This window comes from Trichosurus vulpecula, chromosome 2 (assembly GCF_011100635.1).
Source record: "Trichosurus vulpecula isolate mTriVul1 chromosome 2, mTriVul1.pri, whole genome shotgun sequence".
Taxonomy (NCBI): domain Eukaryota; kingdom Metazoa; phylum Chordata; class Mammalia; order Diprotodontia; family Phalangeridae; genus Trichosurus; species Trichosurus vulpecula.
The window spans coordinates 78,963,143-78,988,071 of NC_050574.1; the positions used below are offsets into that span (position 1 = coordinate 78,963,143).

A 24,929-nucleotide genomic window follows, 5' to 3' on the forward strand; every position below is an offset into this window, starting at 1 on the left:
CAGCCCAGGACAGCCTGGATGGTCTCTGGGTGAGGTCTATTCCACACGGAGCTGGGAGCTGGGAACGGAGTGGAGCAGAGCCCAGCCTGAGCGGCGTGGACGATCCAGACCAGAAGCCGGGCGGAGGGGGCCCTAGCGCCCTGAATATGTGAGCTGCGGCAGTTACCAGACCCCTCGACCCACAAACACCAAAGACTGCGGAGAAGGTTAGTGGGAAAAGCTGCGGGAGTGGAAGGAGTTCGCGGTTCGGCTTCCAGCCCCGGGGGCAGCAGAGGTGGGGCAGCTACAGCTGTTGTTACTTCCGGCTCCAGGCCCACCTGGTGGGAGGAATTAAGTGGCGGATCACAGCAGGGGTGCACAGCCTGCCGAAGATCTGAGCCCAGTCTGGACTGGGGGTCCTTGGGGAAGGAGGAGTGCGGCTCTGACAGAGCTGGCACCTCCCCCAAACGTAGAACATAGAACTCTGTAATCTACAAGCAGTCATACCCCACTGAAAAACTCAAGAGTCAAGTTAGTTGGTTGGGAATATGGCCAGGCAGCGAAAACGCGCCCAGATTCAGTCTCAGACTTTGGATTCTTTCTTTGGTGACAAAGAAGACCATAACATACAGCCTAAAGAAGACAACAAAGTCATAGAGCCTTCAACAAAAGCCTCCAAGAAAAACATGAACTGGCCCCAGGCCATAGAAGAACTCAAAAAGGATTTGGAAAAGCAAGTTAGAGAAGTAGAGGAAAAATTGGGAAGAGAAATAAGAAGGATGCGAGAAAACCATGAAAAACAAGTCAATGACTTGCTAAAGGAGACCCAAAAAAATACTGAAAAATACACTGAAGAAAACAACACCTTACAAAATAGACTAACTCAAATGGCAAAAGAGCTCCAAAAAGCCAATGAGGAGAAGAATGCCTTGAAAGGCAGAATTAGCCAAATGGAAAAGGAGGTCCAAAAGACCACTGAAGAAAATACTACTTTAAAAATTAGATTGGAGCAAGTGGAAGCTAGTGACTTTATGAGAAATCAGGATATTATAAAACAGAACCAGAGGAATGAAAAAATGGAAGACAATGTGAAATATCTCCTTGGAAAAACCACTGACCTGGAAAATAGATCCAGGAGAGAGAATTTAAAAATTATTGGACTACCTGAAAGCCATGATCAAAAAAAGAGCCTAGATACCATCTTTCAGGAAATTATCAAGGAGAACTGCCCTGATATTCTAGAGCCACAGGGCAAAATAGAAATTGAAAGAATCCATCCATCGCCTCCTCAAATAGATCTCAAAAAGAAATCTCCTAGGAATATTGTTGCCAAATTCCAGAGCTCCCAGATCAAGGAGAAAATACTGCAAGCAGCCAGAAAGAAACAATTTGAGTATTGTGGAAACCCAATCAGAATAATCCAAGATCTGGCAGCTTCTACATTAAGAGATCGAAGGGCTTGGAATGCGATATTCCGGAGGTCAATGGAGCTAGGATTAAAACCTAGAATCACCTACCCAGCAAAACTGAGTATCATGTTCCAAGGCAAAATATGGAGTTTCAATAAAATAGAGGACTTTCAAGCTTTCTCAGTGAAAAGACCAGAACTGAATAGAAAATTTGACTTTCAAACACAAGAATCAAGAGAAGCATGAAAAGGTAATCAAGAAACGGAAATTGCAAGGGACTTACTAAAGTTGAACTGTTTTGTTTACATTCCTACATGGAAAGATGATGAGTATGATTCATGAGACCTCAGTATCAGGGTAGTTGAAGGGAATATGCATATATATATATGTGCATATATATATATATATGTTTATGTATATATATAAGTGAATGTGTATGTATGTATGTATCTATGTGTATATGTATGTATGTGTATGTATGTGCATATATATATGTAAAAGAGAGAGAGCAGACACAGGGTGAGTTGAGGATGAAGGGAAGATAGCTAAAAGAAATAAAATGAAATTAAGGGATGAGAGAGTAACATACTGAGAGAGGGAGATAGGGAGAGATAGAATGGGGTGGATTATCTCGCATAAAGGTGGCAAGAGGAAGCAGTTCTATGGGAGGAGGGGAGAGGGCAGGTGAGGGGGGAATGAGTGAACCTTGCTCTCATCAGATTTGCCCTGAGGGGGAATACCATACATACTCAGTTGGGTATCTTATCCCACAGGAAACAAGAGGGAGGAAGATAAAAAAAAAATAAAAGGCGGGGGGGGGGGGGGGGGGGGGGGGGATGATGGAGTGGAGGGCAGATGGGGGTGGAGGTAATCAAAACAAACACTTTGGAAAGGGGACAGGGTCAAGGGAGAAAATTCAATAAAGCGGGATGGGTTGGGAAGGAGCAAAATGTAGTTAGCCTTTCACAATCTGAGTATTGTGGAAGGGTTATACATAATAATACATGTGTGGCCTAGGTTGAATTGCTCAACTTCTTAGGGAGGGTGGGTGGGAAGGGAAGAGGGAAGGGAATTTGGAACTCAAAGTTTTAAAATCAGATGTTCAAAAACAAAAAAAGTTTTTGTATGCAACTAAAAATAAGATACACAGGCAATGGGGCGTAGAAATTTATCTTGCCCTACAAGAAAGGAAGGGAAAAGGGGATGAGAGGGAAGGGGGGTGATAGAGGGGAGGGCTGACTGGGGAACAGGGCAACCAGAATATAAGCCATCTTGGAGTGGGGGGGGAGGGCAGAAATGGGGAGAAAATTTGTAATTCAAACTGTTGTGAAAATCAATGTAGAAAACCAAATATGTTAAATAAATAAATTGCATTAAAAAAAAAAAGAAAATCACTTATTAATGCTTGGAGACGGCAGCTTTAGACAAGTGTTGAGAAGTGGGAGGCTAGCACGGATGGCTGTTGTTTTTCTTAAGAGTGTAACTGTGAAAGAGAGGAGAGTTACAAGGTGGTAGTCTGAGGGGAGGGCAGGGTCGAATGGAGAGCTTTTTTTTTAAGGATAGAAAAGTCCAGGCGTGTTGGTAGACAACAGGGAAGGAACCAGTGGTGATATATGTAGACCTGCATTGTGAATTTTAAAGCACTTAGCAATTGAAATGATAACAATGAGGATGGCAACGATGATGATGATGGTGATGATGCTATTGTGTAAGCTCCTTCAGGGCAGGGACTGTTTCATACTTTGTCTTTGGATACCTTAAATTCAAAAGAAGGCCTTGAACATAACAGGAGCTTAATAAAGACCTACTGTTAAAGTGAATCTAAGGAAGGATCAAGACTCTACATTTCTGCAATCTTTGTAAACTGAATCTCTTGCATGTTTGTACTTTTTCCTCAGCATTCGTAAAGCCTTGCTAAAAACCCATTTATGGCTTGGGCTTATTAAGGGAAGTGGGCAATGACATAGTAAGGGCACTCTGGTGACAGCAGGATTTTGAGGGTTGAATGAGCCAAACCCTGCATGCCACAAGATGCTGGCTGCGATGATTAAAATCGGTGCATAAAGAGCGGGAACAGAGCTGCTGTCTCCAGAGTGTGATTTATGGAGTTGGCTAGTTCCCTATCCTGGGGCTTAGAGGTGGTGGCCACATTTTATCACACTCATCACAGCCAGGCCTGCTTTGACTGCATTGCAAGCAAATGGATCCTGAAAGACTGGAGCAACTATGATCTCTGAAATTCCTCTCCTCAGCCCGATTCCCAGCTACCTCCTTGGGAAAGCCTCCATTATTTTACCAAGAATTCCTTGTGCCTCCAAAGTCACACTGGTTTAGGCAATGTGCTTATCTGAGGCTATAGAAAAGTGTTCTAGCTTATAAGGAGCAAGGGCAGATTGGGGGAAAGATTTTAGCTGAAGAAGGAAGAGACTTTGTTGAGAGTATGGGCAATGGGTTCACCACCCCCACCCCAGCCAGTCCACTGTCCATGTCCAGGACAGATAGAAATAATTATTTCCATTGCTGCCAGATACCATCCTCCAGAACATTCAGCCCAGGGAAGGAGGAAAAAGATTTGCAAAAGAGCCTTAAAAAAAAAAAAGTAGTGGTGGGTATCAGTAAACAGACAAGGGACCATCAGTCCTTCAACATGATTGAACATGATTGCTACAAAAATAACTCCAGAAACCACTGCAGTATACAACCACCAAAACTCTAAGGGTATAAAACTCTAAATAACACCAAGGAAATAAATTTAATATCCTGCAAACCAGCTGACATCATCACCTGAGCTAACACAACCTTTCACCCAGTACAGAGATAAGAGCAGTAGAAAAAGATACAAGTTGCTTTCGCTTCACTAGTTGGAGTCATCAGAGAAGACTCAATTCTAACCTCATTTTGTGGCTTTGGAAAACCCTCAGGAAGTGCAGCTGAAAGCTTGATGCTAGATAACCCTCAGAGGGGACACTTCTAACCTCTTGTGGTCCATTCACCCGGGGAAGAATGCTTTTGTAATTGATCAAGATGAGGACACCATGTCGGCCCATCTGCTTTCTGAACTTCATATGACTCAAGCCCCATGATCTCAATTATAGTGACAGGAACCTTGGCCCAGGTCCATTACGCCTAGCTCTCTTGTTAAAATAAATGAAGAATGGCTATATATGAGATAGTATCCATAAGACCCTCTAACTAGAAGCAGAATCATGAGCTTCAAAAGACTGTCCCAGCGGTCTTCTTCCTATTTCCCAATGGATACACTGCTTTTGGACTTCTTTGGAGTTCTCTGTCATTCCCGCACCTTCCTTTGCCTTCCCATACCCTACCTCCCATGATTTTCAGTTTTCTATGATGTATTATCTTTTCCCATTAGACTATAAGCTTCTTTAGGGCAAAGGCAGCTGTCTTTCTTTTTGTCTGTATTTATATCCCCAATGGGGTGCCTGGCAAATAATAGGTGTTTCATAAGTGTTTATGGATTATGACCATGACTGTGGCTGTAATACATTACTGTTCATCTAGTAAGTACTCAGGTAAGTCTTGATGGTCAAAACAAATCTTGAAACATTATCCAATCAGTAATTTAACAAGACTGATGCTTATTGTTGGGCATGGAATGACACATTTAATAATGAGAACCTGGCAAGTCTTGGTGGTTAATGCTCTCCCAAAATCTCTTTTAGGAAATTCTAAGTAATTGTAGAACCCTTTCACAATTTACTTGAGGATTATCAGGCATGTTAATGACAACTTGGCTAAGATTCCTATCCATAAATTTAACTGAGGTTAATAGGAAACCTATAGGAAACCTAATAATAGGAAACCTGTTCTCAGAAATGATCATGTCTGCCAGTTCCTGAAGTTTAAGGAAGAAATAGTGGTATCTTCAGCAATTTTGAGAAGAGGCCTACCACAATCAATAATTTCTTCTTTCAAAATGATGTTGAAAAATCAATAAAATCAGTATGAAAAATCAATCAAAGTTTTGACTAAGACTTGTTGGTCACTTCCCAAAGTGAGACAGGTCGCCTTCTGTGGGTTATGTGGATTTATCTGACATATAATCTCTTTCCTTATAATCTTTTCTCTATCAAAAATCATTCTGGCTATAAGACATGGCTGTAAGACTATTGTTGTTTTGTTGCAAATCTTCAAGATTTCATTGCAAGCAAGGCTTTATTCAAACCATTCTAGGGTGGTTAGTGTGACCCATATGATAGTTTTCTGAAGTCACAAAGCAATATGGCAAATGATGCCATAGATGCATCCTTTAAGGGAACGCAATCTTGTGGGCAACCTGTGAATGGCTTAAAGTCCTGTCATCAATAGGTGACCACTCTGTGTGCTCTATTCAATGCCTGTGTTAATCAGAGTAGTCTTCGTTTTATCTGCCAGGTAAAATGAGTCATGGAGACCTTCTAATGACAAAACTTCCATTGGGGATGGAACAGCAAACTTTAGGATTTGACATGGTGGATAGCTCAGGATGTCATTAGATACTAAATAACTAGGCTTGTGTATATATATCTCATAGTCATAAGTGCTGAATAGGCACATATATTTTAGCATAGTTGAGTACAGAAATAATGAAAATATACTAACTAGCATTTATACGGTGTTTTAAGGTTTGTCCAGTGCTTTGCATATGTTAACTCATCTGGGAAGTAGAGGCAATGATTGTTCTCATTTTATAGATAAGGAAACTGAGGCTGAGAGGTGCTAATCGACTTGCCCAGGGTCACACAGCTAATAAATATCAGAGGCAGAATTTGAACTCAGGTCTTCCTGACCCCAAAGCATGCACCAAGTAGCTGACAAGAGATCCACAGAGGCTCATGACCTCTTCAAATTGTTGAGGTATAGTTACGGTACCGTTCTCAAACTTCTGACTCCTATGATATCTGCTTGGGTTTCTTTATCAGAGTATTCTCAAGTACTAAACAACTGGGTTCTTGAGATCATCTGGTACTCGGAGGTTGGGCATGGCTCCCACACAGGTGAGAAGCGACGGCTCCTGTTCACTGCGATGCACCAATAACTGGCATTCTGAAAAGCACTTGATGCCACGGGAAGCTTTTTCTGGTCAGAGAAGAAGTGACTTCACAGTGGTTTCATCTTATAGACAAAGAACACAGCAGAAGTTGAATAATTTCAGAGAGGAAGGATGCCCTAGGAAGGTTTTGAGGAAAGTGCAGCGTGGGTCACACCCTCTCTTATCTAGAAGACCAGTAACATTGATATGTTGGCCACAAAAGTGATACCCGTTATTCTAATTGGACTCTAACTCCCTTCTTCCCCCTGACTTACTGCGTCAGCATAAGCCTTCCTGGGGACTTTCGACAAAATCATCTACTGTTGCTCCCATGATCCAAGGATTAAAATACAGTCTCATATTTGGAATCCCAGAGAGCAAGGTTTCTAAGAAGCCCCAAGAAATCCTCAGGCAGTGGGAATTCCAGACTGAAGGAATTCAACTCCGAGCAAGAACACTGCTCAGTGACTAGTGACTGCCTGGTAGTTTTCAGCAGTGCCATCATCAATCAGCTGTTGATAAGCTTGGGCCAGGTCACACTTTGTTAGGATCTTCCCCTCCATCAAGAACAGCGAGGAGTTGGCTGATGGGAGGCACTGAACACGGGAGCTGCCGAAGGTCCTTGTTTACAGTGCATTTGTCATCTTCCCAAAGCTTTCAGGTTTAGGTGCCCACACAATCAATGTAGTTCATGGCTGTGTGACTGGTCTTCATTCATCTCCAGGCTGCATTGCTAACTCTCCAGACTTTGTCTATCATGCATGCCACAGAAACCTCTCCATCCTAGAAGTTCACCTCATCACTGGGCTTTTCATGCTGGAAGTACCTTCCAGTCCTTGGGCCTCTTTTTCTGATCTCCTGATTCCTCCCTGAATTTTAATTTTAAGGAGAGCTCCCAGGCCAGCCACGGCTTCTACTTCAGACTGCACCCTTGATTCTCTAGAAATTCTCTAACATACCTCCACCCTTTTCAGTTTCCTTTTATACTTTGTCTTCTACCATTAGAATTTAAGTTCCCTGAGGGCACAGACTGTTTTTCTTTCTTCTTGTGTTTCTACTTAGTGCCATAGTACTTAGTGCCTGGCAGTAGCAAACACTTAGTCAATGCTTGTTGACTTGCCTCGACTTTAGAATGCCTTCTTTGTGTGATGCCCAATAAAAGTACCCAATAAAAGTTTGTGAAATTGAGTTGAACTGAAACAAATTGAATTGACTGCTCAACATCGCTTTCAATTTTTACCCTTAGGGCAAAGGGCAAATTCCTAGCTTCCAGGTGAATTAGTGGGTTAGGATGATCTGGATGGAATGACATTGGTTCTACCTTGGGAGGGTCTAATTCCACAGAAAACTAGCAAGAGAGAAAATGTTGACAACATCCTGTAGTCTGATTGTTCTCATCAAATGACTGTCTAGGTATGGAGGAGCACAAGCTGTATTACTGGCCTCTGAACCAATTAGAAAAGGAAAAAGCTTGTATTGTACATATTTTCCATAGAGGAGACATATAGTGTATGTATCTTTCTGCTCATGTTTCTGATTCCCAGGGACAGACATTGGGGTACAATGAAAAGAGCATGGGGTTTAGAGATAGGAAACCTCAATTCAAAACCCAGCTCAACTATTTACCATTTCCATTATCTGAGGCAAGACACTGAACCTTTCTGATCCTGAGTCTCTTTGTCTATAATATGAAGGGTCTCAGAGAACCTCTGAGGCACCTTCTAGCTCTAAATCTAGGAGGCGCTAGGTCACCTACTTTCAGCTTCTGCTTCCGCTTTCCATCCCACTGATGCTTTTTTTTTCCAATGCCAAGTTAGGGAGACTTCCACCTGGAAACAGTGATAGACCCCCTAACAGGGTCACAAGCTTCAGTGGACACCTCCATGCTGTGGGAATGAGATGTAATGGAAAAGTCCAACTAGGTTAGTACTTTTGCACCTAGCTCCTGAGAGGTATAAATCTTCTTCTGCCCCTGAAGGCTTTGGACCAGCCCAGTATTGTGGCAGTTAGTTGCCAATTGCCACATATGATTGTTATCAGACTAGTAACATACCTCAGAATACAGAATCTGGGGTTCCGGGCTGGTTATGCTAAATGGAACTGCCACTTCAGGGCTAATGGGACTGAGCCATGGGACATCTGATTTCCACCTGCTCCTATCTGTGTATCTTTCAATAAGCATCACTGTCCTTCCAACTATAATTCTCTCTTGTGTAGTTGCTTTTCACACCTTGTAATTCAGAGCCATGCACTGATCAGCAGTCCTAGTGAGGTGAACACACTTGGGCACTTTATATAAGGCTCTCCTGCTTCCTCTTTGGGGTGAAGAATTGGAAACTTCTTAGTGAAGAATCCATCCTGGCTCATTCACAGTGCAGCAGCTTCCAGTTGGGTGACCTTGTCATCCTGAATGCACGAGTGCCTTCTAGAAGTTGAGTAACAGGTAAAATAAAAAAAAATTGCAGATGGCATCCATATCAATTATTAATGCAACACACTACAATAGGAGTCAATTTCCATCTTGTACTCCAAGTCATTTTAAGTACTATGGCAAATAGTGCAGCATCTTGAGACAATGGAGCCTCTGAAAATGATCCTGAAAACTACAGAGCTTTACTCCCATGTGAATAATCAAGATGGGTGATATGAACTGTGATGGCAGTTCCTGGGCTTTCTTCTGATGGATTGTGAATGTGTTACTTTCTCAAGGTGACCCCGTCTCTTACAGAGTGTGCATTCTTGAATTTGCAAGCAGAGTGTCTTTGTAATGTTTTGCAGCCTGAAAAAGGGTTGCTATATCTGAGTTGATTTGCAGATATTGCAGTGTTGTCTCTTCTGTGTTCTGTTAGCAATATTTGCAAGAGTTCAGTTGCCTACATGCTATGGACAGTGTTAAATTAGAAGATATACTTTTAGTTTCCATGACATATAGTTATTTGGTCTTACTAGCTAAATCTTTGTTTATAGCCAATAGCATTTTAAAATTTAATTCAGAAAAGGGTTCTCCTGAAGGTCTTCACTGCGATTTCTATATTCAAGCTGCTCGTGCAACCTGTGGCAACATGGTACAGCCAATGGGGTACAGCAAAAATAGCATTATATTTAGAGTTTAGAGGACCCAGGTTCAAATCCTGCCTTTTTCACTTGCCACATGTGTGACCTTCAGCAAACTGCTTAACCTCTTTACCTGTTAAATAAGGAGTTTGGGGCTCTAAATTCCTATACGGTTCTAAATCTATGACCCTCTATCATCTAGGAAATCCCTAGAATTGCAATATTGAGAACAATGGCATACTACCTCTGCATGCTATTACTGAACGGTTGATTCTGTTTATTAAATTTTAAATCTTTGAATAATGACTGCTAATAGGACTTTGAGCTTAGGGATCATCTGTTGTTACTGGTAAGATGTAAGTTCTAATAATTCCATAATTTTATTGAATGTTTTAGTTTTAAGGAAGAAAGGACAGTGAGAGATCTTATGGCTAAGTATTATAGTCCTGCCCATTGTTAGAAGCATAAAATTCTCCTACTCAGGGTCCTCTTTTTTGTTTCCTTCAAGAAATAGGGACAGTCTCCCTTCATATGAACCTTAGGAATTAGAATGACTGATATGAAACTCTTCAATATATCTTGGAAGTTATTTTAAGCACGGGTCGCTTCAAGTCTGAGTGGCAAATGTATTCAATAGCTTATGAGTAGCATTTGAGAATAGACTTATTCTGCCTTCAATTGTGCAATCCTCATTTCCAGAATATACTTTGCACTCTATGTCAGTAAACAAGTGAAAGATTAGCACACCTTTCATCGTGGTAGGTTGCTTTATTGTTGTAAAAGTTCTGTTCAAAAAGGAGCTATAGTGCATAATTATGTAAATTCAAGAAAAAACCTATAGTGCATAATTATGTAAATTCAAGAAAAAACCTAAGAAACTCAAACAAAAAATTGTTGCATTACACTGGAGCATTCCCTAGTATGTACTCACTACATGAAGCTGGTTCTGAGAGCCAGAGGAGTAAGACAAAGCTAGCTCCCTCCAAAGCCAATCTAAGCAGATGTTTGAGACTTAGATGTTGTATTTCCTTGACCGATGGGCTTTGTAATTTCATCTATTTCTGCAGAATCTTGTTTTAGTCTCACTCCCTTTCCTCTTTGCTTCTCTCTCTTTCTCAACATCTTTATCTTTCACCTTGGCACTTAGAATTTCCAGTATGAGACTGGATGATTGTCAGGTGCAGAAAGATTTGGAGCTCAGAGAGATACTGTGAAGGTATTTACTTCTTTTAAAAGCACGATGTTGATCAAAATTAAAGACGGAGGAACTTCAGGGTAACACTCTGAGATAAGAATTGAATAAGTCTAGGCTAGGGACAGTTCTCACTAAAGGTAGATAGATGCTCCTTATTAATCTAACTGGCTTAGGCCAGCTCCGTTGGTCCCTCCCCCAGACAGATACAGGCAAATAGAACCACTTCCAGGGACCCTCATCCTCACAATAATCATACAGATGAGACATCATACCCAAGATACAGACTCAAATGAACAGGTTCCAAGGGAGACAGTTACTTAGGTAATTGGACAATATAGGAGAGAATTCTGGCTCTATGAAGAAGAGGTCCTTGCTTTGTACAGGCCTGTGAACACTGTCATGATGAAGTCCAAAACTATATCAGAACAAGAACCTGATGTGGACAGAAACAGGCAATCAGATCAAATCACCAGTGTCATGGTGAGCCTACTGTTGATACTTCTAGACTACTATCCTCCTGGAAGGTTTAAAAAATGGACTGATTAGGACTCATTTCAGTTTCGTGCCTTCCCCATCCCATACCCTTCTGTTTGATAGCTCCCACTCCTATGTATCCTTGAATTTACTTTTGCCAAATGCCAAATGCCCAGCACATGCCACTACCGGGATATTGCTTTTCCTCCTGCTTCTAAGCTCCTTGATATCAAGAATAGTTTTATTTTTATCTTTGTACCCCCAGCACCTGGCACAATACCTGGCACAAAATGGGCACTTAAATGCTTGTTGATTGATTCTTTGTCTCATCTGCTGCCTTTTTACCTTCTTCCCAACAGAATGAATGTTCCCCAAGGTTCTGCCCTTGTCCTCCTCTTTCTCTTCACACTTGCCCTTGACAATCTCATTCATTCCCATGGCTTCCCCCATCATCTTTATGTGAACGACTCTGTATCTCTTAGCTCTGACTTGTCTTCTGAGCTCTAAACCTACACCTCCAACTGTCTACAAGACATCACTTCGGAGATATCCCACTGGCCCTTCAAACTTAACACATCACCAACCAACTTATGATCTTGTATTACCTTTCTCCCAAACCTGTTCTTCTTTCTGTCTTCACCGTTTCTGTCAGCTGGCACAGTTCTCCAGCGTTCAAACCTTTGAAATCATGGTTCTCATTACCTTAACCTGGGGTCGCCCTAACCATCTACTCTTAGTCCCAGACTGCCAAGTACTGCAGAAGGAAGTCATAAAACTGCTGACTGTAGCCATTACAAATTCATGCTGCTGAATTTCAAATCAGCTTTCACTTCTACATGGTAATATTATTTTTCCTCTGATTCAAAACTCTCTGAGTTGGAAGAGTCCTTTGAGGTCATTTGGTCTAACCTATACCTGGAACAGAAATCTCCTGAACAGTAGCTCCCCAACAAGTGGTCATTCAATCTTTTTTTGAAAACTCCAAGAGCAAGAGAGGTTCAGGGCAGGCCATCTTACTTCTGAGTAATTCTAAGTATTAGCAAGCTTTCCCTTCTATTGAATGAAAATTGCCCTCCATTTCTGATTGAGTCCCTTTCACACTCCCCAAAGGGACCGGTTTAAACCTCCCTAAAGCCACCCATCCCACCTTTATCTCCCTTTTTTCTTCAGCAGATGATTTTACCTCCTGTTTTATTGAGAAGATTGGGATCATCTGTTCTTCATTCTGCCATCTTACCTCCTGCAGGCCTTAAAACCTCTCTTGGTCCTCATATCCCCTTCTTTGCCCTTATCAATCTTATCTTACTTATTTGCATATATTTAATATACTCCTTCCTGCCCCCACCTCCAATTATTTTTTAAGGTTAATAAGGGCAGGGACAATTTTATTTTTTATCTCTACATCTCTCATACCTGGCACAGTGCCTTGTGCAGAGTAACTGATTAATAAATATCTTTCAAGATGAATTGAATAGATTGGATTATTTCATGCCTCTACTCAAAAATCTTTGGTGGCTCTTGACAGACTCCAAAGTAAAATGCTAAGCCCTTTGGCTAGATTTCAAGGCTCTCCCCAGTCTGACACTCCTTAACTTTCTAGCCTTATTTCATGCCACATTCCCCACCCCTTCAGCCCCAGTTCGGCTTCCTGTCTTCCACACAAGCCTTACACTTTCCTTTCTCTGTGCCTTTGCTGATATTGTGCCCTGTGGATAAAATCACTTTTCTCTCCTTGAATTGCCTGTTAAATTCCTACCATTTGTTTAAAATCAAGTTTAAATGTCACCTCTTCCAGAGACGAGGGACTTCTCTGATCCTCTCAGTCAATAGCAACCTTTTCCCCCTCAGACCTCAAATAGCACTTTGTTTTTCAATTATTTTATGCACTTTGCTAACATATTGTGTATTATATTTGTTTGTGCATGAGCCCTCTCCCCCTTCCAAACTGTAAGATCCAAGAAGGCGGGAACTACGCCTGATCTAAAGATTGTATTTTCCCTAGCTCCTACTACAGTGCTCTGTGGACAACATATGTTTAATAATACGTTGTTAATATGTTTATGTTAACATGTTTAGTAATATGTTGTTCAGCTGGTTGAGCTGAATTGAATCAGAATGGCAATATCCACAGCAGACATGGAGAAAAACAAAGGAAGTCATCCCTGGTACTGCTGGCTCCTTAGAACCAACACAGAGGAGAGTCAGTGGATGGCACTCCTGGTATGAATTGAATGACTGCATAGAATATGGTGAGCCCAACTGACCAGGATCCCCAATCACAGCTACAGAGGCGTGTTGCTAGTTGCCCTAGGAAAACCACTTGACAAAAGCCCAGGAGAAAGAATAGATATTTCTAAAGATGGATGAACTTTGTTTTCAGAAAGCCTGATCTCCCCAATTACAAACTAGACAAAGTAGAAGTCTATATTCATATTACAAAAGCACCATTCACTTTCTACAGAAAAATTTGCTATAGAATTCCTTTAAAAAGCAGATTCCTTAAGTGGATTTTGAGTCATGATGCAGTTTACCCAGCTTCAGTTCCATACTTCCATAGATTGAGGTACAGTGGCAAGACAGGGGACTTTGCTACATATTCATTGACTGGTTTATTTTGGTTCAAGTAGTACATTTTTCAGGGTTTTGTTTCCCCGTTGCATGGAGTCTGCCATACATAGCCCTGTATACCTTTGGTTGATGGCCATTGCCTATGTACCTCTTGAATTTCCTGTTAACTTCTTGCCTTAGGTTTAAAATCAAGTTTAAGGGTCAACACTTCTGGGGACCCTTCTCTGATTCTCCCAATCAATAGCAACCTTGTTACCAACCAAGTATGTGTGTCATTCCTCAAGTAGTTGGCATGGCCTGGAAAACCAGGAGGATGTTGGAATGTGCTTTCAATGGATGTTTCAGCCAGGCCTCCTGGTACTCTGCCCTGAAACTAGAAAAGAACCTGTTTGGAGGCACTAGCCTTACTCAAGAGAGCCCTGCCATGTCTAGATATCACAGTGTGATCTGTAAACCAGACAGTGCAACACTTTATTACATCTAGGTAGAAGGGCCAACTAGAGCATTCATGGGTAGCACAAAGACCTACTTAGGGGCCTGACTTGTTGAGCTCTTGGCCTCCCTTGGCTCACTGTGTGCTATACAGCCATAGACCTAGATTCAGGAGTGTTGAATTAGAGAGCCAGGAGATCTAATACCCTTTTCCCAGAGGACCTTGGAGAGGCAGGGCTATCTAATTCCAACTTGCCTATCTATGGCCTAGTCTGTGGATGACTCTACGGTCCAGGGCCCAGGGTGCAAGACACAATTACCTGGTATTGTGGGAAGGTCGAGTGGTTTGTAAACACTGGAGGTGGAGGATAATTCAGGTTGAGCCAGAGTGGCTGGTTCAGTGCTGTCGAGGTCAAGGCTGTGGCGAAGCGTGGCGTGAACACATTTCCAGTATACTTGAGGTTGTTCTTGTCCGCAATCGTCATTGGTGCATTGACTGTAGGACAGAGGTCAAGGGCTTCACTAAAAAAGGGGCCAGGAACCCAGCTACCCTTCAACTCAACACTTAGCACAGAAGTTACAGTTCTCAGAGGACTGCTCCTCTGAAATCCGGCTGAATATCCAAACCTCCCCAGTATGTGACAATTCTGACCTAGGTTGGACAAGCTTTTGCCTCCAATTGACAAAACAAAACAAAAAACAAATCACCTCTTCCTTCCATCAAAAAAAGTCCCCAAACAAACACAAAACATGGCAAAGCAAGTTCATAACACATATAAAAGTGAAATGTTTAAACTGCTTTAAATAATCAAGAAGCATTTGTTTTAATATTTTTATTAAAGTATAAAGACAGTTGCCATTTTCATCTATTCATTAAAATAAGACCCCTAAGGATGTCTATCATTGATCATTGAATTAGAAAGGCTTAACCTCAAGACCTGAATTTCAAACCTTGTTCTGCTACTTTTTATCTGTGTGACCATGGGAAAGTGGACCACAAGCCCAATTATGAGTCATCACTAAGTGATACGGCAACCAAAAATCTGATGTAATCTCAGGCTGCCTTTAGAGAGGCACGATGTCCAGGACAGGGGTGGGTAATCGTTTTACCGTACTTTGTCCTTATCAAATCACATCTGGAGTGTGGTGTTCAGTTCTGCTTGCCGCATTGGAGAAAGCACATTGATAAGCTGTGGAGTACCCAAAACAGGGAGCCAAAGGTTATGAAAGACCTAGGCAGCTAGATGGTGCAGTAGGCATCAATCAGTAAACATTTGTTAAATGCCTGCTATGGGCCAGGCACTGTGCTAAGCATTGAGTCTAGAATCAGAAAGGCCTGAGTTCAAATCCAGACACAGATACAGTATGACCCTGGGCAAGCCACCTAACCTCTGTCTCAGTTTCTTCAACTATAAAATGAGGATAGTAATGGTACCTACCTTGGACAGTTATTGTAAGGATCAAATGAGATAATTTTTATTAAGTGGTTAGCAAAATGCCTGGCACATACCAGATACTAAATCAATGCTTATTTCCTTTTTTCCCTCAAAAGCATGTTTTATGGGGATAAAATGAAGGAGAAGGGGATGCTTAACCTGGAAAAGAAAAGACTTCAAGGGACTTTGTGGGCAAGTATCTGAAGGGCTGTCCTGAGGTCAAGAGATTAGACTAATTGTACTTGGACCCAGAAGACAGGAGTAGGAGCATCATTAGAGGGTGAAGAATGGCAGATTTAGGCATCGTTGTAAGTCAAAACTTCCCACCAATGAGCACATGGCTTCTCATGGTAGATAGAGTTTGCCTTACTAGACACTTTCAAACAAAGGGTGGAGAACCATTTTCTGGGTATGTTTTAGAAGCTTGAAGGTCCCTCCTAATGCTAAGATTTTTTGATTCTGTAAAGTTGTTTAGCCTCTCTGGGCCTCAATTTCCTCATCTGTTAAACAAAGAGGTTGGCCTAGAATTCAGGGGTGGGGAACCAGCAGCCTCGAGGCCACATGTGGGGCCGCACTTGAAGACCTAGAGGGCCACATGTGATCTCGAGGCTGCAGGTTCCCCACCCCTGGCCTAGATGACCCCTAAGGAAATCTCTGCTTTAAGTGTTGGTGCTGCGACCCTATGAATGGTTTCATGTCCTATAGGAAGGTGTGGAATTTGTTCCTCGCAATTCCTCTCATCACAGAATGTTAGAGCTGGAATGGGTCAGAGAACTGTGCTGTTTGTGCTTAAAAGTATCAAAGCCGTTTCTTCTAAACTATCATAGAATATATCCTACACTTGCCCTGAATTAGTCTGATTCAATGAGATTTCTATGGCATTATTTGTCTGAACCTCGGTGCTAATTGGACTAATTGGAGGGTCTACTAGCTTCTTTGTTGGGAATAATGACTGGTTTGCTAGAAGGAGTGGCCAATTGTCAGAGAGATTAAAAATATTAGTAATAATGGAGACAGATCCTGACTAACTGCTAAGAGCAGGAAATTCCAAACCAGGGATCCAACAGTTCAATAAATAAAATTTAGCAAGAGCCTATTGTATTCAAGGCTAGGTGCTTGGCAATGAGGATATGAAGAAAAAGGCCCTGACCTCAAGTAGTTGACAATCTAATAGGAGAAAAGACATTTGTACACAGGGGTGGGATATAAAAAGAGTAAGACAGGTACAAAGGAGAGGTCCTGGCAATGTGTTATGGGAAATAAATGGGAGGAGAGGGGAGACTGGTTTTGTTCTGTTTTGTTTTTTTAAGTGGAAAAATCAAGGACATCTTCCAGGAAGATTATCTGACTTGGCCTTAGAGGTGGATGGGGATTTCAAGAGCCAATGTATTTGAGGGAGAAGGTTGTGTATTTCAGGCAAAGGGAGACAGTACAAAGGATGGTATAGATATAGGAAAGGAAAAAATGAGAATAAAGAGTAGGGCATAATTCTGTTTGATGGGAGCCCGGCGTTGATGAAGTCAGGAATAGAAGACAAGGCTGGACAAGATGGCAGCAGACATATTTTGAAGGGCCTTGAATGCCAGCATCAGTTACTCTAAAGCAAAAGGAGAACCCTGTTACCATTTTAAATGTCTTTTTAGAAAGTATCACAGCAGTATACTGGTCTGATCTTAGATTAGAACCTGAAAAATGAGGTCTCTTTGGAAAGAAATAAAATCTAGAAAGAAATATCTGAACAAACCAAAAATCTACATACTGAAAAATTAAATTATGTAAAAATGATACAAAATCATTTTGTAGATTTTCTGACTGCCAGCCCAATGCTCTCTTCATTGCATCAGATTGTCTACATTTTACAGATGGGAAGAAAAGGGAGCTCACATAGGTAAAGTGACTTGCCCAGGGTCACATAGCTCTCCCATTTAAAAAGCCTAGATTGGAATGGCTCTTGTGTCTCCAGACTCCTACCTCCAGGAGTGTCTCTTGTGATCGCCTGCCTAGGAGCAGCTCTCTGAGTTCTTTCCCACAAGGATGCTCACTGAAGCCCTTCCCTCTAGCATTCTCTTGACCCTTCCCCACCTCTCAGCTTACACTTCAGCTCCAGCCCATCCACTTCTGTTTTGCTCCGTAGTCTCAGCTGTCCATCAGGATTCTTCGCTGCTCCGAGGAACTCATAAAGCAGGTTCTTTTCCGTGGGCCACGGAGGCTTTTTGGAAGGCAGGGACGCAAACATGCTGCCGGCCTTGCCACTGCTGGGGCCCTCCTCGCTACACATGTCCTTCCGGCACTGGGGCCACTGGCTGGGAACCAGGGCGTCTCGGGAGGCCTTGACCAGTTCCTTGGAGCTTGGAGTCCTCTCTGTGGTGAGAGGGAAGATGAGTCAGGACCAGTTGTGGCCTGGGAGAGCTTCCTCCCTGCCCCATGGGAGGATGGTTCCTCACCAGGGTTCAGAACACCCCAACGCACATGTACACACTGAGTTCTTTACTGACCTCTGTCCTCTCCAGCCTTGTCATTGGCTCTGCAACTAAACTTTCTTCTACATTTTGCTTTCCCCATCAGAATATGAGCTCATTCAAAGCAGGGAGTATTTTACTTTTCTACTCGTATCCTCAGGGTTTTACTCCATGCTTTGCACATAGCAAGCACTTAATAAATGCCTTTTCATTCACTCATTTATTGGTTGAAGGGAACTAGGAGGAGACAAAAGACCTTGGGACACTGAGGCTGCTAGTGACAGGCCACCCTAGGGATTAGCGGAAGCACAAAGGGTGTGGGAGGAGTCCACTGCAGGCTTTTCACAAATGCTATCAGTGTTTTATATGTTTGGGCCCCGAGACAAAGCCCCATTTGCCATGTCCTAGTTATTAGTTCTGCTTGACTATCTTTCCTTACCTCATCCATCCTAGGGTCCTAAAAGACCCTTTCCTACTTCTCCAAGCTACTGACGCCTTCTGACTCAGCTTTTCTCTCTAGCCTTTCCTGACTAACTCAGCTCATATTGATCTGTCCACCGTCTGATACCACTAATTGACTCTACAGTGACTGATTGCTGGATTGATTGATAGGTTATGTTCCTGGAGAGTAAATTGCCCCTTAGTGGCCCTTCCCTAGCCTCTTCTCTCAGAGAAGTTAACTGATACGCTTGTGGTCCCACGGTTCTTGGGACTGATGGAATCCCTGTGCTCCAAGGAGGCACTGGACAGTGAGGAGAGGGGGGAACTACTGGGTTAGTGCTAAGGTTGAGATGTCTCAGCTCTGCCCCAACTCAGGACAAAACTATTCTGATTGGAGCCAGTTTGGGGGGGAGACAGTTTTAGCTAAACACATCCCCAGAGTCTCTTCCAAATGATTCTGCATTTGCTGAGTTTTGCCCGGAGCCAATGAACTGCGGTAACAATGCCCACTAATAATAGCAGCATTTCTCCTTCCACACACTGAGGGGGGGTGGCAGAGGCTGACAGGCAGAGGGAGGACAAGAAGGGCAGACTGGCTGGGGCCAAGGCAGCTCTTGAAAATGCTTCACCCACGTTAGCCCCTACCAGGCTCCCGAGTCCTCTCTCGGAAATCCATTCAGAGATGGAACAGGTGGAACCCAGGAGAACCTGACGGACTAGAATGGATGCATCCAATCATCCAGCAGACCTTAATTAAGCAAAAGCACATTCTATTCCTCCTATGGAGAATTTATGAGAGGACATGGATGTGAGAGATGTGGCATGAACAGGCACGACTCTGTATCCTTGGAGGTGATCCCACATCTATGGAATTAGAGATCCATTGGATTATTGAAGCACTGGAACATCGTTATTTTAAAATTTCTGTTGCAGTCATCTTATAGCTGTCTTCCCTTATTGAAGTGTTAAACTCCTTGAGGGCAAGGACCGGGTCTTATTAATCTCTGTATCTCCCCAGTCCCTCCCATAGTGCATTGCATGTAGTAGGCCCATGATGAATGAACGAATAAGTGAATGAAAATCTCAATATGTACTAAACCTTTTTGCTGGGCACTGAGATTTAATCTGAACAGGACCCAGATTTCTGACACCTCCCCACTCTAATCACTAAACTCTAGCTCACCCTGTGAACCTGAGGCTCAGACCACCCTTGGGAAATTTCTCCTTTTGACTTCAGGCAGAAACAGATTTGAACCCACAGAGGCACGGTACAGAGATACTCGTTATCCTCAGAGATGACAAAAGGACTTAAGGAAAAGACTAATGGGTATTTATTTAGCTTTTTATGTTTTTCAAAACACTTCACACATATTCCCTTATGCCATGTCCTCTGAGTAAAATAGCACAGATATTGCTATGCCTGGTTTGGTTTTGGTTTTGCCCATTCATAGAAAGTCACTTACCCACAGCCACACAGTTAACAAGGGTCAGAGCTATGATTCGAACCCAAGTCTGTCCTGACTCCAAATCCAGTACTCCTTCCCCTATACCATGATCATCTATAATCTCAGGTCATGAAAGAAGATTTTTTTTTTCACTTTGAAATGCAACATGTGAGAGGCAGCCTTATGGAGTGGAAAGAACCCTGGCTGGGGGTCAGGAGACCTGGGTTCTAATCTCAAGTCTTCCCCTGATTTGCTGTGGAATATTGGTCAAGTTGTTCCATCTTTCTGTGCCTAGATTCATCTGCAAAATGAAGAACTGAACTAGGGGATCTCTGGTATCTCTTGCAGGTCAAGTATCCCATATTTCTGTGTCTGAGTCCAAATCCTTTAATCTCTAAAAAATGGAGCATTCAAGAGGAAATGTGGCGGGATGCACTTGGAGGCAGGAGCCTTAGAGCTCTGAGGCCATGACTTGATGCTTGAGCTTGCTCAAGCCCCTTTTCCACTTCTGATCCTCAATTTTCCCATCTAAAGGACCCTGGAGTAAACAGTCTTTAAAAGTCTTCCCATTTCAAAATCCCAGGCAAAAGACTTTCTCTAGTGAAAGCGGATATAGGCCAATATGAATATGAATCTGCCTTGAGCCTGCAAGGGACATTTGCGCATGCAGATACACACACACACACACACACACACACACACACACACACACACAGAGCAGAGGGAGCAGGACTAGGAAAGGATATTCAACATGGCTAAACCAGACAAGGCTAGTCAGGAACTGGCTCCATGTTGCTTACAGAGCCATGGAGAAAAACTAGGGGCCAACAGCAGCCCTGGTGTCCTGGGAAGAGAGGGAAGTAAATGACCACTTTGCCCCTAGTATAAAGTGAGTTCCTTGATGTCAGGGAGCATTTTTCATTTTGTGTCTCTCCCTTCACACACGCGCGTGCGCGCGCACACACACACACACACACACACACACACACACACACACACTCTCACATCCCAATCCAGTGCCAGGCATAAAACAGATGAATCTCCAGATGCCAGAGAAAGCAGGAAAAAAATGGGGTAGGAGGTAGGAAATTTCCCTGGGACATTTAATGGAAAGGTAGTTGCCTAAGGCTGTCCTAATGTCACATAATGAGGAGGAGATTTTAGGACAGCCACTCGCTTTAAAAGAAAGATACCAGGAAGCCTGTCAGTAGTAGGTCTGAGGCCAGGTGTTTTCTTCTTCCTAGAAGTGGGCAGTACATCTTTGGCTTCAGAGATACTGTCTTCTGGGATCTGTTGTCCCCAATTCCCAAGGCCTCCCCAGCCTAGCAAGGAGTCCCTCGGCTGAAGTGTCAGTCAACCCCTCTGTCTTGGAGCAAATCTTGGTGAAGACAAGGATCTGCCTTTTTCTTGTAAAGCAGACAACTCTTGTTCAAAATGTTCCCCCTCATAGTAGGACATTGAAAGATGTTAGGCCTTTCTATTAAATGGCCCGGACAGTTGGCTTCCACTTTTCTGCTTTTCCCTAGTACCTCAGGGTGGCAGAAAAATGAAGGGAAAAATACCAAGAAACATGAAGCTTACAAAGGGCTGCTACATCCAGGTTCTCTATTGGATTGGATTTAGGGAAATATTCAGCAATTTAACAAGCATTCATTAAGTATTTTCCATGTGCCAGGTGTTCTGCTAAGGCCCTGGGAATACAAAGATACGGTCACTACCCTAAAGGTGTTTACATGCTATTTGGGAAAGTGGCACGTATGCAGGGAAATCAATAAAATACCTTAAAATAAACAAATACAAACAAATACATTAAAAAAAACCAAAAAGCCATTTGAGGAGGGGACATGAACAATTTTGAGAATCATGAAGGTTTCTTATAGTGGAGGGGCACTTGAAATGAGCCTTCAAATGAGCTAGGGGCCCCCAAGAACCAAAGGTGAGGAGGGAGCACACTCCAGGCATGGAGGACAATGTGTGCAAACATGTGAGGGCAGGAGGTGGGATGCCAAGTACAGGATGTGTTTGCCTGCCAGGTAGTCTAGTTTGATGGGAGCGTGGGACTCTCCACCCATGGTAGAGCCTTCCCAGCTTGTATTGGTCTGCTCAGCCATAGTTAGACACACTGTATCTTGACTCCAACACAGCGATGTCACTTTGGTCCTCTTCAAGTACAAAGGACAACAACCAACCGACCAACTATATACACTACTGCCAGGAAAGAAAGGCTGGAGCCCGACTATGAAGGATTTTAAATGGAGGCAATAGGGAGCCAGAGGAGCTTCTTGAGCAGGAGACTGCCATGGCTGGACCTGTATTTTACATGAACTTTTCTATTGTCACAGGTCCCTGGGGCAACACTGAGAACATCCCTGTGCCTCACTGGGCTGGATGGGGCCTAGAGAAATCATTTCATCCATCTCCTGTCTTGAGACCAGGCCATGTCCCGGCTTGAAGACTCCAAAGGTATAACTCAAACCTTGAAAGAGCCTCTCTCCTATGAAGTTGGCTTAGCTCTTGGCTGACCCTGAAGCTCTTCCCAAATCCTCCTGGGGAGGCTTCGCTAGGTCAGAGGATCAGAGATCTCAAGCTGGAAAGGACCTCACAGGGTGTCTAGCCCAGCTCCTTCGTTTCACACATGAATCTGAGGCCAGGAGCTGAGGTCCCTTGCCCTAGAGGAGCCTGGGTGGCACTAATGCGAGCAGGAGGTTGGACTGGAGTCAGGAACACCTGAGTCCTAATTGTGCCTCAGACAACGGCTTAGCTGTGTGACTCTGAGCAAGGCTCCCATTGCCTCTCACCCTCAAGTTTCTTCATCTGTAAAATGGAGGGTCGATGTGAGAATCAAAGGAGATAACATGTAAAGTGCTTTGCAAACCCTAAATTGACATATAAATTATTGCCTAAATAATAATTAATTAGTATCGCCCAAGATCATACAGGATTTGAACCCAGAGCTCTGACTTCAAATCCGGTACTGGTTTTTACTCTCTTTCTCTGAGCTATTTTTTACTTCCATATCCTCAGTGGTTAGCACAATGCCTGACTCATAAGGAAGCACTTAACAAATGCTTGTTGACTGACTGATCCACTTTCTGTGACACCTGTGGGTCTAACAGGACCAAAATATTCATCACTTACCACCGCTGTCCACCATCCTCCCCTCCCAAACTCTTCCCCACCCAAGCATCTCTCTCCTCCCAGCATGTCTCACCCATTGCAAGGAGCCCCTCCACCGAGGGGTCGGCCTCTGGTTTGGAGCAGATCTTGGCAAATACCGGGAGCTGTCTCTTCTGCCCAGGGAGCTCAGGAGCCTTCTCCGGCAGTGCTGGCAGTGGTGGCGGTGGCAGAGGAAGCAGGGTCGCAGGACCTGATGGCTCTTTGGGGCCGGGGCCACTGAACATGCTGTTCTGAAGGAAGTCCTTGATCACCCTCGTCTCCTCCAGCACCATTTTGTTGTCGGGGGCCTTGGATGACTCAATGTGCTTCAGGGGGAACTGGGCCAGGAGCTTGCTGATCTCTGAATTGGAGGCTGCAAGGCTGGCAATGCCCTCCTCCCCACCCTTGGTGCCCTTGCCCTTGGCGGAGCGCAGGATCCCTGTGACTGTGGACTTGACTGAGTCACAGTCAGGGCGGCCAGGCAGCTCCTTGTCCCCTGGCCCACTGAGCATGGACTGGATGGCCGGCCCCACAGCCTTTTTCTGACCCAGCAACTGGTCCCCTCCAAAGGCAAGGGCCAGGGAGAGGCCGCTGGCCTGGGCCAGGGTGTGTGGAGGGAAGGGCGGAGTGGCCGGCCTGCTCAGCTCAGGGGCGTCACCTGCTGTGTCCAGCTCCCCAGGGCTATCTCTGGCCAGGCTCAAGTTCTCTTTCGTGAGGTTCAAGTACTCCTGCTCGACCAGGAGGGAGATCTCATCCTTACTGCAGCTCTGCTCCAAAGCTCTGTGTGGGGATAGAGAAAGATGAGTTTATGGGCCATTCGTCCAGAAGCAGCTGCAGAGATGCTCCAGAATGCTGGCTGGGAAATGAGTGATTTGGAAGCAAATACAAACAACCAAACAAACCTTCCCAAATCCATTTCGTCCTTGAGAGAGGAGCATAAAGAAGATTCCAATCCCAAATCAACTTACCTGTGAGGCTCTGAGCACACCTGAGCCTGAGCTGGGTGGGGTGCCAGGAAGCCAGGGCTTTGCCCTTCCTCTGCCCCTAACTTGCTGTGTGACCTTAGATCAGTCACTTCCTTTCTCACCCATAAAATGGAGCTATTATTAATCCACATCCCACCCACTTCCCTGTGAGGATCACGCAAGAGAATAGGAATAGCATATGTTTCTCAGGTATAAAAAGTGATTTCCTGGAGACAACAATTCTGTGAACTGGGTGGGGGGTTGTGCTAACTGAATTTTGAAGAAGAAACTGGGACTCCAAGAAGATGAAATACCCACCAAGGCCAGAAAACTCTGCCTTGACTACCTGTGTTACCTTGGGTTAGTCACTTAACCTCCCTGGGCCTCATCTGGAAAATGAGGGAAATGAACTAGATAACCTCTGAGACTTCTTTCCATTCTAAATCTGACTCCACCAGCTTAGTGAAGTGTATTCATATACACATGCACCCGCCCAAAGGGCTACACGCACACATGCACGCACACATATAGACATCTGCCCAGTTACATGATGGCAGGATTAACCCACAAGGTATATCGATGGTCAACTGTTTGTTTTACAATGGATTCTCTGTATTGGAAAAAGATTTAAAGAAAGGAAGAGTGTGATGTCATGGGGCAGCTGGGTGGCGCAGTGGATAGAGCATTGGCCCTGGAGTCAGGAGGACCTGAGTTCAAATCCGGCCTCAGACACTAGTGAGACTCTGGGCAAGCACTTAATCCTGATTGCCTCCAAAAACAAAACAAAAAAATAGTACACAAAGGCACAAGAGGGATTTGAGAAACTCAGTCCTAGATGTGGCTTAAACAATGCACCTTTGGGAAGCACAGATGAATGCACAGAA

The 24,929-nt window shown here is 43.7% G+C and overlaps 1 protein-coding gene across 2 annotated transcripts in view; it reads right to left on the reverse strand.

Annotated features, from left to right (window-relative positions):
* C2H1orf94 (chromosome 2 C1orf94 homolog) overlaps positions 1-24,929 on the reverse strand; it is a 69,247-nt gene that overhangs the window by 19,702 nt on the left and 24,616 nt on the right. For both annotated transcript variants that reach the window (XM_036742587.1, XM_036742588.1), the window contains exons 2-4: positions 23,136-23,860; positions 17,674-17,940; positions 14,464-14,639 (exon numbers count right to left, since the gene is read on the reverse strand). In XM_036742587.1, coding sequence (XP_036598482.1) covers positions 14,464-14,639; positions 17,674-17,940; positions 23,136-23,860 — 1,168 coding nt within the window. The remainder of the gene's footprint in view (positions 1-14,463; positions 14,640-17,673; positions 17,941-23,135; positions 23,861-24,929) is intronic.